Below are 13,510 nucleotides of genomic sequence, written 5' to 3' on the forward strand. Positions count from 1 at the left end.
AATATGTGAAAGATCTCTACAATGAAAATTACAGAACACTGAAAAAAAAATCAAAGGAAAGATCTCCTTTGTTCATGGATGTGGAGATCAATATTGTTAAAATAAACACATTACCAAAAATAATATAAAGATTCAGTGCAATCCCCATCAAAATACCAATGATATTCTTTACAGTTCTAGAAAAGTGTTTAAAAATTAATATGAAAAAAAAGACCAGCATAGGCCAAGCAATCCTTAGTAAAACAGCACTTTTTAAGTCAATATGAAGGACGTACATTTCTGAATTAAATATTTTAAACCTTAAAGTGTATTAAAATTGTACTTAAAGCTGGTTATAAATAAATCAAGAACACTACAATCATTTGTAAGAATAACAATTCTAACTTTTATAACTCAAGGATAGCCCAAATCCTCAAAAAGTTCTATATTTAAAATTTAACTTAAGAATTTATGATATAGTTATATTCAATGTCATTTATCAAGGACTTACAAAGCCCTACACATCACACTGTCTGCCTAGCTTACTTCATTTAATCTCCAAAACACTCCTATGTGGTTGATATTAATATCCTCTTCACCTTTATACATGTGAAAATTAAGGTGAAAAAAGTGAGTAACATGAAAAGATGAAACAGGTATTGAGCAATAATCTAAAAATCAGGTTGCTGTCTCTGACTTCAACATTTATGTTCCTGACCAGTATGTTAAATGCTTCAGGGAACACCAGAGTTTGGCATAATATTAAATAATTTAAGTCTAATTTAAAAGAATTTAAGGATCACCAAATGCAGAGAAGATAAGTACTAATATGCAGGGTAAGGTCAAAAAGCCCTTGGTAATACTCCATTTTATATATCACATTTTCTTTATCCACTCATCTATTGAAGGGCAAGTAGGTTGGTTCCATAGCTCAGCTATTGTGAACTGTGCTGGTATAAACATTGATGTGGATGATTTTAGATATTTTAATATAGACCGAGGAATGAAATAACTGGGCCATATTGTGGTTCCATTACTAATTTTTTGAGAAATCCTGAAACTATTATCCAGAGTAGTTGTGCTAATTTTCAGTACCACCAAAAATGTATGAGTGTCCCTTTCCCCCACATTCTCATTAATACCTTTTATTATTTGCATTCCTGATAATTTCTATTCTGACTGGGGTGAGATAAAAATCTCAATGTAGTTTTGATGTGCATTTCCCTTGTATTACTCAGCCATCAGGGAGAATGAAATTATGGCATTTGCCAGTAAATGGAGGGAACTGAAGACTATATTATTAAGTGAAATAAGCCAAACCCATAAAGTCAAAGGTGAAATGTTTTCTCTGATATGCTTAAGTTAGTCCAAAATAAGGGAAAAAAGAAAAGAAAAGCAGGATGGGGGTGCAGAATTCCATCAAAACAGAAGAAAGAAGGGACTTGAGGAGGAGGAGGGACAGAACAATCAAAGAACAATGGAATGAATCTGACCTAACTTTCCCATGTAATATATGAATATAAAACACTGACTGTCACCATTATGTATATCCACAAGGCATCAATTAAAAAAAATAACTGTAAGTAAATAACAGGAAGATCAGTAGTATAGAGGGAAGGGAACAGGGGGAGGGAAGAAGGGAGGACAAGGGGAAGTACTAGGAATTGAATTAGAGCAAATTATATTCCATGCCTTTATAATTAAGTCAAATGAATCTTTATGTTATGTATAACTAAAAAGAGCCAGTACGAAAAAGCACTTTTTAAAAAAGCCTTTAGTGTCAAAAAAAAAAAATGTCTGAGATAATCAACTTGAAAAGAGTAGAAGCTGGGCTGGGGTTGTGGCCCAGTGGTAGAGCACTTGCCTGGCATGTATGAGGCACTGGGTTCCATCCTCAGCACCACATAAAAATAAATAATAAATAAATAAATAAAGGTATTGTGTTCATCTATAACCAAAAAAATTTAAAACAGAGAGAGTGAAAGTTTGTTGTGGCTTATGCTTTCAGAGGTTCCAGTCCATGTTCAATTGATTCTATTGCTTTGAGGCCTTTGATGAAGCAGCGTATCATGGCAGTGGGCGCATGGTAGAGTAAAATTGCTCACCATGATGGTTCAAAAATGAAAAAGAGGGGCCCAGGGACCCAACACCTACTTGTAGGGCTCACCTCTAATGCCTAAACATCCTTCTACCAGGCCCACATCTTAAAGGTTTCACTACCTCCCAGTAAATCGTGCCATGGACTGGGGACCAAGTCTTCCATATAAAGGCCTTTGGGAGAAATTCTTGATCCAAACTGACACTTGCCAACATTTTTTTTTGTGTGTGTGTGCGGTGCTAGGGATTGAACCAGGGCCTTGGGCATGTTAGGCAAACACTCTATCAACCGAGCTATATCCCTAGCCCCTGACAAAGCAAGGAAGTGAAACCCTTTGCAATGCTGATGTAAATATAAAATGGTATGAAAAGAAGCATAGCAGTCCCTTAAAATATTAAACACAGAATTATATATGACCCAGAAATTGCACTTATGAGTATATAACTGACAAAAAGTAAAAGCAGGGACACAGACATTTGTACTTTCATGTTCAAAATGGCATTGTTCATAATATCTAAATATAAAACCCAAGTGCCCATCAAGGTATGAATAGATAAACAAAGTGTGGTGTGTGTGTGTGTGTGTGTATATATATATATATATATATATATATATATATATATATATATGAGAATATCATTCAGCATTAAAAAGAAAGTAAATCTTAATGTGTGTTACAACTTGGAGAACATCAAAGACATTGTACTAAGTAAAATAAGCCAGTCACAAAAGGTCAAATAATATATAATACTTCCTATAGCCAGAAGTATACATAAAGTATAAGGGTGGTTGCCAGAGTTGACAGATGTATGAAGTAAGGAATTAAGTGTTTAATGGGTACAGAGATTCAACTGGAGAATGCAGAAAAGTTCTAGAGATGAAAGATGGTGATGGTAACACATTAATGTGAATGTAGTTAATACTGCTAAATCATATGCTTTAAAATGGTTTAAATGGTAAATTCTGTATTATTATATTTACCACAATTCTTAAAAACAAAAAAATTACATCAATGAATTAGTTTTCTTAAAAAAATAAAATTTTGAAAAATTCAAAAGACAGCTACAAGGTAAAAAGGCAAATAAAAGACTGGAAGAAACTTTAAAAAATAAAAATAAAAAAGCCTTTAGTTAGAGTGTTTTTGTTTCCTTTAAGTTTTTTCCATCCCTAATATTAAGAGTGTCTTTGGGATCTAAACCTATAATTCATACAAAATTGATTCATACACATCCATCCATCAAATGTCATTTAATCATTTTATCATTAGAGTCCAATTTTAAAATTGGGTTGGTCTCAGAAAGTATGAATACAGGTTTCTTCCTAGGCAGATTAACAGATACCCCCATCAAAAGCTACCAAATAAACTGCTCTATCTCTTTCTTTTTTTGTTTTTTTAAAATTTTTATTATTAGCTGTTCAAAACATTACATAGTTCTTGACAAATCATATTTCATACATTTGATTCAAGTGGGTTATGAACTCCCCATTTTTACCCTGTATACAGATTGCAGAATCACATCGGTTACACATCCACTTTTTTACATACTGCCATACTAGTGTCTTGTTGTGTTCTATCTCTTTCTGTGAGAAATTTAGATCCAGACAAGTGACTTTAACAGACAGTGAAGGACCAGAATCAGAGGTTTCTCCATCCTGAATTTTCTTTGTTTAATGTTTTTTAATATATATATGAAGTTTGTGTTGGTTAAGCAAGAACAGAAATAAATTTAAAATAATACTTTAAAAAGATATTCCTGTTGGTTAAGCAGGGTTACTGAAGTTTTTGTTTCATTTTTAAATTATATTTATCATGTTATCTCAAATACTTTACTCATATTCTATTGTTCTCCCATGAAAAAGGAATAGAATTTAACTGAGTCATTTTAGTGACAATAAAAGGTATTCTGTATCAGAAATGTTTTGAGAATTTTGTCTTACTTCTGAATTTGTTTTCCCATGTAAAGTCTCCTATGTAAATTAATGCAAGTTTTGAAAAATATGTATTACTAGGAATGGAACCACTATATGACCCAGCTACACTACTCCTCAGTATTTATCCTAATGAGTTAAGTAAGCATACTATTAAAAAAATAAATACATGTCTTAAAGAAAGCTATATATGATGCAATTAAATCAATATGTACATTCCATGATGAAAAATGTGCAGTCCAACTATATCAGGAACCATAATAGTTTGCTATTAATGAATATTAACTATATATGTCACTAGCAAAAATCCATATTTTAAGTAAAAAGAGATTTTAACTACTTGTAAAATATATATATTATATATATACACACACACACACAACTTGTAATACACACACACACATACACACACACACACACATGCACAATATTTTTAAATCAACCTGCGTCAATCCATTTGGAGTTATTTTTGAAGCAAAGCAACACTCTTATATGCCTCATCCTTCATTTTGCTATTTTGCAACTACATTTATTAAGGTACAAAAGCATTTAGGAAACAACTTAAATTTATGTTAACAATTCAATAAAAATTATTAAAATTATTTGATCTGTGTCTAAGAAACTCATTATTTTATATACAAGGGAAAAAAGAAGCCATTTGTCACCAAAATGTGTGATCTCTTCTTTGATATTTCAGAATTTTTTTGTGGGGGGGGGCTTTACCCTTTGATACCAATTTCTTCCCAGTTATAATCATTTTATTTTTATTAAAATGAGTTGTTGTTTAGAGGGAACTGTCAACTCTTTTAGTATTATGCCTTAAATTATTTCTGAAAGATTCACTTTTAGCATAAAACAACTTTGCATATTAATAAGATCATCAGAAACATGTTTGCTGAGTTTTAGCAACTATGTAATAAATATGGAATGGCAGTGATAGAGTTGTTAAATTTCAGCACATAGATTACTAATGCATTTTACTGAGTAATCCAGAAAATAATCACCCTACTAAATCCATGTTAAATACCTGATGGAATATTAGGATGTTTAATTAAATATAAAGTTATGTGGGTGATTTTGTACAGTGGTTAAGAAAGAAGTCCATGAAATATTAATTCCATTCACCATAAAGCACACACTTATCTCTTGTGAAGTTATTAAGTTAATTCAACTATTTCTGCTAATATATATATATATATATATATATATATATATGGCCAAAATAAACTAAATAATAAGGGGAGAGAATGCAGAGGAGACCTTTTTTACTAAAATAACAAGAATTGGTAAATGTCATAAACATTAAGATAGTTAAAGAAAAAAAAACAGGGAAATCCTGTTATTTCATCCCCAGTGATTCTATTACAAAGGTGCAAATGGTTGGCCTCTGAGACTACAAATTAATCTCCTTTATAGGTTATCAGACAGCATTCCTGCAGACCAAAGTAGGCCCTTCCTACACTTGCAAATTTTGACAATCTTAAAGCTTTTCTTACTTTGTGAGGAAAAATTGCCACAGTTTTCACTGTTAAAGACAACAGGATTATCCTGTAGTTGAAAATTTGGGCATAATAAAAATCACAGACCTGATAGAGGATGACAGGATGACGAATTTATGGATGAACAGCATGGCATAGGATAAAATGGAAGATGAAGAAAGAGAGGAGTAAGACACTGGACTAGGAACGAGTTCCAGATTAGAAATATAGGATCCATAATGCAACACCTTATGTAAGTTACCTTACCTCTCTGTACCATATTTCCTCATCTGCTATACAAGAACAGAACCATATGACCCTGAAGATTCTTTAAACTAACCTTCAAGGAAGTCCAGCAAATATGGAAGCTACTGCACCATTTTTTAATCCTCATCACTTAGTTATTCATTCATTTGCACCTTTATTTATTCACAAGTATTTACTGAACACTGCTAAGGTATGAGCCTTACACTGTGCCTCAAGGATACAAAAGTGAACAGTGAGCACCTTGTACACTCTCAAATTCAATGCCTAGAAATGGAAATAAGATGAGGAGCCAGAGAGACACAATAGTGAAGGTGGGTGAATATTTAGTATGAAGGGCATTATCTATTATGTGTAAAAATGCAATGGTGAACATCAAAAGAGTTTTTTTTCCCTTCCACATGGGGTAATATGATCAAATTTTTGTTCTTATATTCTATGGGAATTGGAAGGAGAGAGACAAATCTGAGATCCCTGAACTGCTGTAGTAGTGAAAAAAAAATTTAAATTACTGTGAACCCAATATTTTTATATATAAATGGAAATCATAGCTACGTTGGAAGAGAGTGGTGAAGAGTAAGGTGAAATATAGAGGGCACAAACACTGAGAAGTTAAGTAATTTACCCAAGGTCACAAAACAAGTAAACAGTAGAATTAGACTTTGAGCCCACATCTGTTCTTCTCAAAGCCCTGGGCTGCTACAGACAGCTACTTAGAGTCAATCTGGGGATTGTATTCACATAAAGTTCAATTATAATTAAACAGAGAGAGCTGAATATTCTGGTGGGTTATTTTTACACCCATCTTAAATATTACATTGCTAAAATTAATTTTACACCATTCCAGATTTTTACAATTTCATCATATGATTTATTTTCTAGTGGGAGAATTATACTGTAGGATTGGGCATGGCTATTACTCATCCAAGATTTTCAAGACGGCCTTTATTCAAAATTCCACACCATTTTCCTCACACCATTAAAAGGTTCTAACAAAGCCAGTAGGTCATTATCCAGACTCTATATTAGAGTGGTACAATTTTGAGAACGTACTCAGAAAACTTGGTTTGCTAAGTGTAAATATACAGAAGTTCAAAGTGTACTTTGATATGTGTGGGTATGGGATATTGGTAGAAATTCTGGGATAGAAATATTGGAAGGCAATTGCATTAGAGGTATCTAATTTTGGTTTATGGTAAAGTCTATAATTAATTATAAAAATCTGAATTTTAACATGTTAGCAAACTATATAGTGATTCACATGCATAATAAGTTTGGGGAACCCTTGATTAAGGAAATGATACCCTTAAAAAGGATACTACACATTAAAGGTACTCACTAGGCATTTTCATATTGGGGATGAGAAATTAATCACTGAAGTTCAAAAATGTCACTTAGAGGTACTTGGAGAGAGAGATGATCTAGTGATATAAGACCCTTTGTGATTTACTTTTGTGCATAGGGGTAGTATCTCTTCCATAGAATTTTCACTTCCCAAGTAGAGCGGAACGTTTTCTGTCTCATATTTCAGTCAGTTTGTGTTTTTATTAAATCAGATGACTGCAGGTAGAATAGAGGCAGAGCATGTGCTACATCTATTGCTGTAAGATTTATGAAAAGCAATATGACATGATAACTGTCAATCACCAATTGTGGCAGATTTCTTTTAGGGAGACTAATAAGACTCTCTGAATATATCTGCTACTTGAACTACTTAACCAATGGCAACCAAAATATAACTGGCACAATTTTAATTAGGAGCTAATACTCACATTTTTAAAATCTCACATTTTAAAATCTGATGAAGCATGTTACTTTGTTCTCATAAGCTAATGATAGTCTATATATTATTTTAAAAATAATTTTTAAAGTTTCTAATATTGGTTTCTATAAGAAAGAGTGAGTTCAGAATGCCTTCCTTGAATGAGGAATAATTAGGGAAAAGAAAACTCTAAATATTTTCTAAATAAACAAAAATTAAAGAATACTGAATGGGCCAGATAAAAAATTTATTAAAAATGTTCAAATGAGATGTAGAAGGCAGAGTGCCCTAGAAACAGATTTGACCATAAGCTTGAACTCTACGCTTTAAAAAAAACCCATAGTTCAGTAAAAATGAGCTCACAGTGAGTAATAAGAATTATGAAGCCATGAAATCTCGAGCAATCCCACACATCCTTCTGAAAAAGTTCAATATGCGTCTAGTTAAAATAGCTGCAAAACCTCCTTAGCGTGACTTTGGGGAATCGCCCAGTGAATATGCATCATTGAAACTTCCCACCTCTTTCCTCCTAGCACTTCCTTATTAATAGCTCCATGCTTTGAGAGCCCACTTGAAACCTGAAACATTATTTTCCTCATGGATTACTTTATGCTTTAGTGTAAAAATTCATTTTCTAGAAGATGAAATGATATTCTTACCAGTTTCACAGCTGGACCCAGTGAAGCCTTGTGGGCAGGCACACACATTTGCAGCAATACAGGCTCCTCCATTTCTACAGCCATCTTTGCAAAATGCTAAAATAATTTAGATACATGAATAAAGAATGTAAGTCAGGTACATGATTTTAGCATGTTAGAAGTATTTCAATAATCTGGAAGTCCAACTTCTTTCATTTTCTTAGAGGTGTGGATGTCAAATTACATAAGCTATTATAATTTCTAATATTTTTAATATTATAATACTAATATTTTCCATCCATGTAAGAAATTTCAACACAATTTGTAAAACTACTATTTCCAATGTGAAAGATATTTACCAGTAAAAAAAAATAGTGAAACTCCTTTTAACAAAACAGTAACTTACACAATAAGAAGCACATTAAAATTCAGATTCAATCTCATTGTAACAATTCCATTTGAAAATAAGCCTAAAAAATGGCAGCTCTCCTAGATACTGAGCCAGGGAAATAGGAGGGGATTTGGATCTCATAGGGCTGTGACCATTCTAAACATAAACCAAAGTGCCAGAATATTAGGCAGATACCCCACCCTTTGAAAAGTTCTAAGCCAGTCCTGGTGGCTTAGAATTTCTCAGTAGTAAGAAGAACTCATTATAGTGATCTTTGGGGAGGGTCTGACATTTCTCAGGTAAGGATAGGTCAGAATATAGGATTAAGGGCAAAGACATTGTAAAGACTGATGTATTAAAATGAGTTTGAGAATAAAGGGAAACTTTTTTTCTGGGAGTAGGAAAAGGAGCTAAGATCTGAATCCTGGTATGGGTCATCTTTTGGGATGTGTTGCCTTCAAAGAAGTTCAGGGGGAAAAAAAGAGAGCGAAAAAACCAGGAAAACAAGGCAGGTAGGAAAAATAACAACAAAAAAGTGATTAAAAACCAAGATGGGAGAGACTGAGTTCCCCTCAAAGCTTCTGTTTCCACTTAAGTTTATACTCTTGGCTCTTTAAGACTCAGAGGCTGCTTTCTCAGATTGACAGTATCTTATGAATGAACTAGATCAGGTTGTTTCAGGCATTGAGGCTGAAGTTTTGTCTAGTTTTTTAGCATGTGCTTCTTCTAGTTAGCTAGGATATGGTTTCTTAGGGTAATGGAATGTAGAAATCGGAAATTCTGGTGCTAAGTTAAAGGAATGAACACAAAGAAGCCATGTGCCTCTGTTGGTCCTCAATCCTAAATCTGTCTCCATTCTGGGGGGAAAAATACCTGGCTCATCAAGGATTCACAAATGGATTTAAAATATAAACCTCATAAATAAAAAATAATACATCTGCCAGACCATGTGCACATTTTCTTTGAAGTAATTTGCAAGGTCGCATCCTATTGGTGAAACACAGAACTCAATGATTCAGATTCTACATCTAAACTACTTATATCTCAGCTTTTCTCCATTTCCAACAGAGATATAGGAACTTGGGAGTCTTTATTCAAGCAATTTTTAGGAGAATATTGAGATTGTCTAAAGTTCTCCTTCCTTCAAATATACGAATTATATCTGCATCTGCTTATAATATCAAGAGTTCTTTATGTTATAAACTTTACTCTTCATATCAAAAAGACATCAGAATCAGTAGGAAGTAAGAGAAAGAAGATTTGGGGCTCACAGATGAAATCTTAATCCTCAACAAACTCTCAGAAGATCCAAATTTTGAAGCAAGCCCTCTGGGATAAGTTAGACTCTGTATAGTTTTTCTAAGCAAATCCTAGTGGTTTTTGGACCCCAAAGGGGGTAGACCTTCTTTGAATGATCAACACTAAAGATTTCCACAGAGTTTTATAAACCCAGGGTAATGTTTTGGAGCACCGACATCTGGCTCCAATTTATTGCACACCAGGCCTTAAGACCTATGCTTATGAGCCACCGCATTAATATTATTCCTTGATCTTTCCTACCTCCAGAGAGGGAGACTATGAACCACACACAAGGCCCTCGGTTATTATGTAAGGCATCCAGAACATTGACGGTAAGGGAGAGGGGAAGGGAAAGATGCTGTATTACACAAAATGGAAGAGGATCTGGCATTCAACCCTTTTACCTTTGCAAGTGGTGCCATTCCCTGTATATCCAGGCTTGCAAACACAGTTGTGTCCTCCTACAGTGTTGAAGCATAAAGCATTTTCATCACAGTTGTGCTGATTTGTGACACACTCATCATGTTCTAAAATGAGGAATAAAATGTTGTTACCCAAAGATATATTTTCAAAGATACTATATTTTAAACTGTACCTACATTTTGTTTATATAATGAGAATTACATAAATAATATATAATATATATAATAAAAAAGACCTCCGATTTTGAAGTAGTACTCTGAGTGTACACATCATTTACATTTCCACAAACATTAAATACAAAAGAATTTGTAGAACAGGCCCACCAACAGTAGAAAAGAAGGAGACTGGGACAAGGATGGGGATTAATTCTCAGAAGTATATTCCAAAGTCAGCTGTGTATACTCTTTGTTGGTTAATATTTGGGGAGTAATTATAGTAAAATAACTCTGCCACCTAACTGTTCCCTGAGATAGGGAAGAATATGAAATTGTATTACTCCATGAGTCATGACTGCAGTACAATGCAGTTGTACTTCTGGGAGTTAGGTGCCTGTGGTTAACACCTCCATCCACACTTGGGGGCATGAAGATACTTATGCAAACTGTTGGGGGAATATTTGATCTCCTTATTAAATTCCTTCCCTCTTCTGCAAACAAAGTATCACATATCTATTACATAAGTCAAATTGGCTTTTATAATATGTATAAATACAAACTTTAAAAGAAACAACCAATATGGTGTCTCCTTTGATTGCTTATAACTTGATACTTTCAAAAGCACTGAATCATTTGATCTTTCCAACACCCCATTAAGAGAGGCCGAACCAGTATCTATCATCATTTTAAAGAGGAATCAGCGGTAGTTCAAAGTGTTGATGTATCCTGCCCAAGTTCACAGGAATATCAGGTAACTTCAGAATTCTAGCATTCATCAAAAATGTAAATGTTAAAAACAATTATAGTGAATATGGAAAGGAAAACAGACCTAACATCAGAGTCAAGATGAACAGAAAATGAAATATGTTAAGTAAATACACACGTTATCCAGATAACATCCCTGCACAACACTACTTATTAGTCTTTCACAGAAATATTATTTAGACCTAAAATTAAAAATGTATTTTATTAATTTACATTGATTGATCCATATGATATAAATTATGAGAGCAAAAAGTAATGCTTGATTTTCATTCTATAACTGTATTACTTGTGCCATTATAATGATAATGTACCTGTAACTTTGAAAAAACTGCCTTTGGCACAACCAACTGAGATTAGACTAGAATTATTCACTACAACTAATAAAGCAGAATATCTTGTGTTTTATTTTTTAAAAAATAAAGATTAACATTTCATTATGATATTTTATGTCTCCTGCTATAAGGGCTCACAGTTATGATACCTTTAATCACAGCACTGTAATAAAATTCTTAGAGACCATTCCCAAGAACCAATCAGAAGAGAGAGTTCAAATACTGAGATTATAGAATTGCATAAATGAATACCTTATTTTCCGAATTCCTCACTGAATTACTCAAAATTGTACAAAATTACACCCCTAATAGTATAAGAAAACTTCCTGGTTTTTAATAAGTTCATGCTTACTATTGGTAGTTTAGGGGGAAAATACATAGATCACACATGGGCTTCTTCATTGGAATTACACTTGAATGGCCATGACATTGCAGAGGAACCAGAATGGTCAGCCCACCTTCCTTTGGATTCTGTGGCCTGATGTAAAATAAATCTACATTCTGAAGTTTGCACCTGGTGCCAATTTTCTTCCCAGTGGAATTCAAAGTGCCACAGCTAATCTATAAATCTCTATATGAACAACCATATCCCTGTAAGAATAGCTGTTGAATGATCAGACGCTGCTTTCATCCCTGTCTTAGCTATGTTCTTAATCAGGCCATACTCACTGGGCACAGGAAGGGGCTAAAAAGATTTGGTTTAGTACCCAGGATGATAATGTTCAATAAATGTTAAATAACTACACAACCTAAGTCCTGGTTTCCTCTGTTGTGTTTTACTGTCTTGGCAGTGCTCCCAGACAGTTCAAGGTAGAGACAGTTTTCAGGTTCTGACATACACCTATGTCTTTACACATATTGCTCCTTTTGTCTGAAATGTTCTCTTCCTCAGCTTCTTCTGGAAAACTCTGACCATCTTCAATGATTACACAAAAATTTCATGTCATTTATGAAAATACCTATGTCTCCTCCTCCTGCAAATTAGGAGATACTATGTTTTCCCTAGTAAAATATTCCAGGTTATGCTAATATATTTTAATTATCTATACTCTCACAGAAAAATAAACTTTGACAGTCCTTTCCCAAACAGAATGCAAGTGAAGCAATAAGCAACTATTCCATAGAGTCATCATTAAAAATGCCACTCCATATTGTTTTGGTCAAATGTTAATTTATGACTCCCTGAGGATTACATTATCAACCCACCAGTCCACCTCTTGATTTTGAAACTTCCTCTAATAGATTCAAAGTATAATAAACAAAATTAAGGAAGAAAATTTTAATATAAAATTATAATCATTATTATTTTCCAGTGTTCAAAAAAAGCAAGTCAGGATGTAATAGTGAGTGGATTCCATGTTTTATTTCATATATACTGAAAAGCAGATATGCAACTATGATGGTTAGAATATCCAATCCATATGCTTCAATGCTATTTCCACATTCTCAGTAAAGATTTCATTATTCATGTGAAGTGGTAATCCAAGTGACAGATGAAATTGCAATGAAATACATCTTTAACTCTTCTGCATTACAAATAATAGAACATGTTTATTTTAATAAAAATTGAATTATTCACTGAATCTATGAATTGGACATTTAAATAAAATGAGAAAAAATAAACTCAAGCAGAGGAAATTTGGGTGTCAGTCAATATAGTATAATATATATAATATCATAGAAGTAATCTTATAGAAGTACCTGGACATGATTCATTCTGTATACCATAATTTATTTTGTCTCTCAGTCTCTACACAAAACATAAAACTGATTTCACACCAGTGACAAGGTTCAATATAGTAAAATTCCTCCATAGGAAAAATAACAATATTCAACCCAAAAAGGCAGTGAAGTTCAGTAGTAGAACACTTGCTTAGCATATGCAAGGCCTAGGTTTGATCCCCATCACCACACACATGCAGACACACACACACAAAATTCAAAAAGTAGTAATAATATATGTATATGGATTCCTCCAAATGCAGATGGTACATATA

The 13,510-nt window shown here is 33.3% G+C and overlaps 1 protein-coding gene across 4 annotated transcripts in view; it reads right to left on the reverse strand.

Moving 5' to 3' along the window:
- The window catches only part of Nell2 (neural EGFL like 2), a 360,984-nt gene that overhangs the window by 86,786 nt on the left and 260,688 nt on the right, over positions 1 to 13,510 (reverse strand). For all 4 annotated transcript variants that reach the window (XM_048802576.1, XM_015493239.2, XM_048802578.1 and 1 more), the window contains 2 exons: positions 10,243 to 10,365; positions 8,170 to 8,265 (listed from right to left, as the gene is read on the reverse strand). In XM_048802576.1, coding sequence (XP_048658533.1) covers positions 8,170 to 8,265; positions 10,243 to 10,365 — 219 coding nt within the window. The remainder of the gene's footprint in view (positions 1 to 8,169; positions 8,266 to 10,242; positions 10,366 to 13,510) is intronic.

This window comes from Marmota marmota, unplaced genomic scaffold (assembly GCF_001458135.2).
Source record: "Marmota marmota marmota unplaced genomic scaffold, marMar, whole genome shotgun sequence".
Taxonomy (NCBI): Eukaryota; Metazoa; Chordata; class Mammalia; order Rodentia; family Sciuridae; genus Marmota; species Marmota marmota.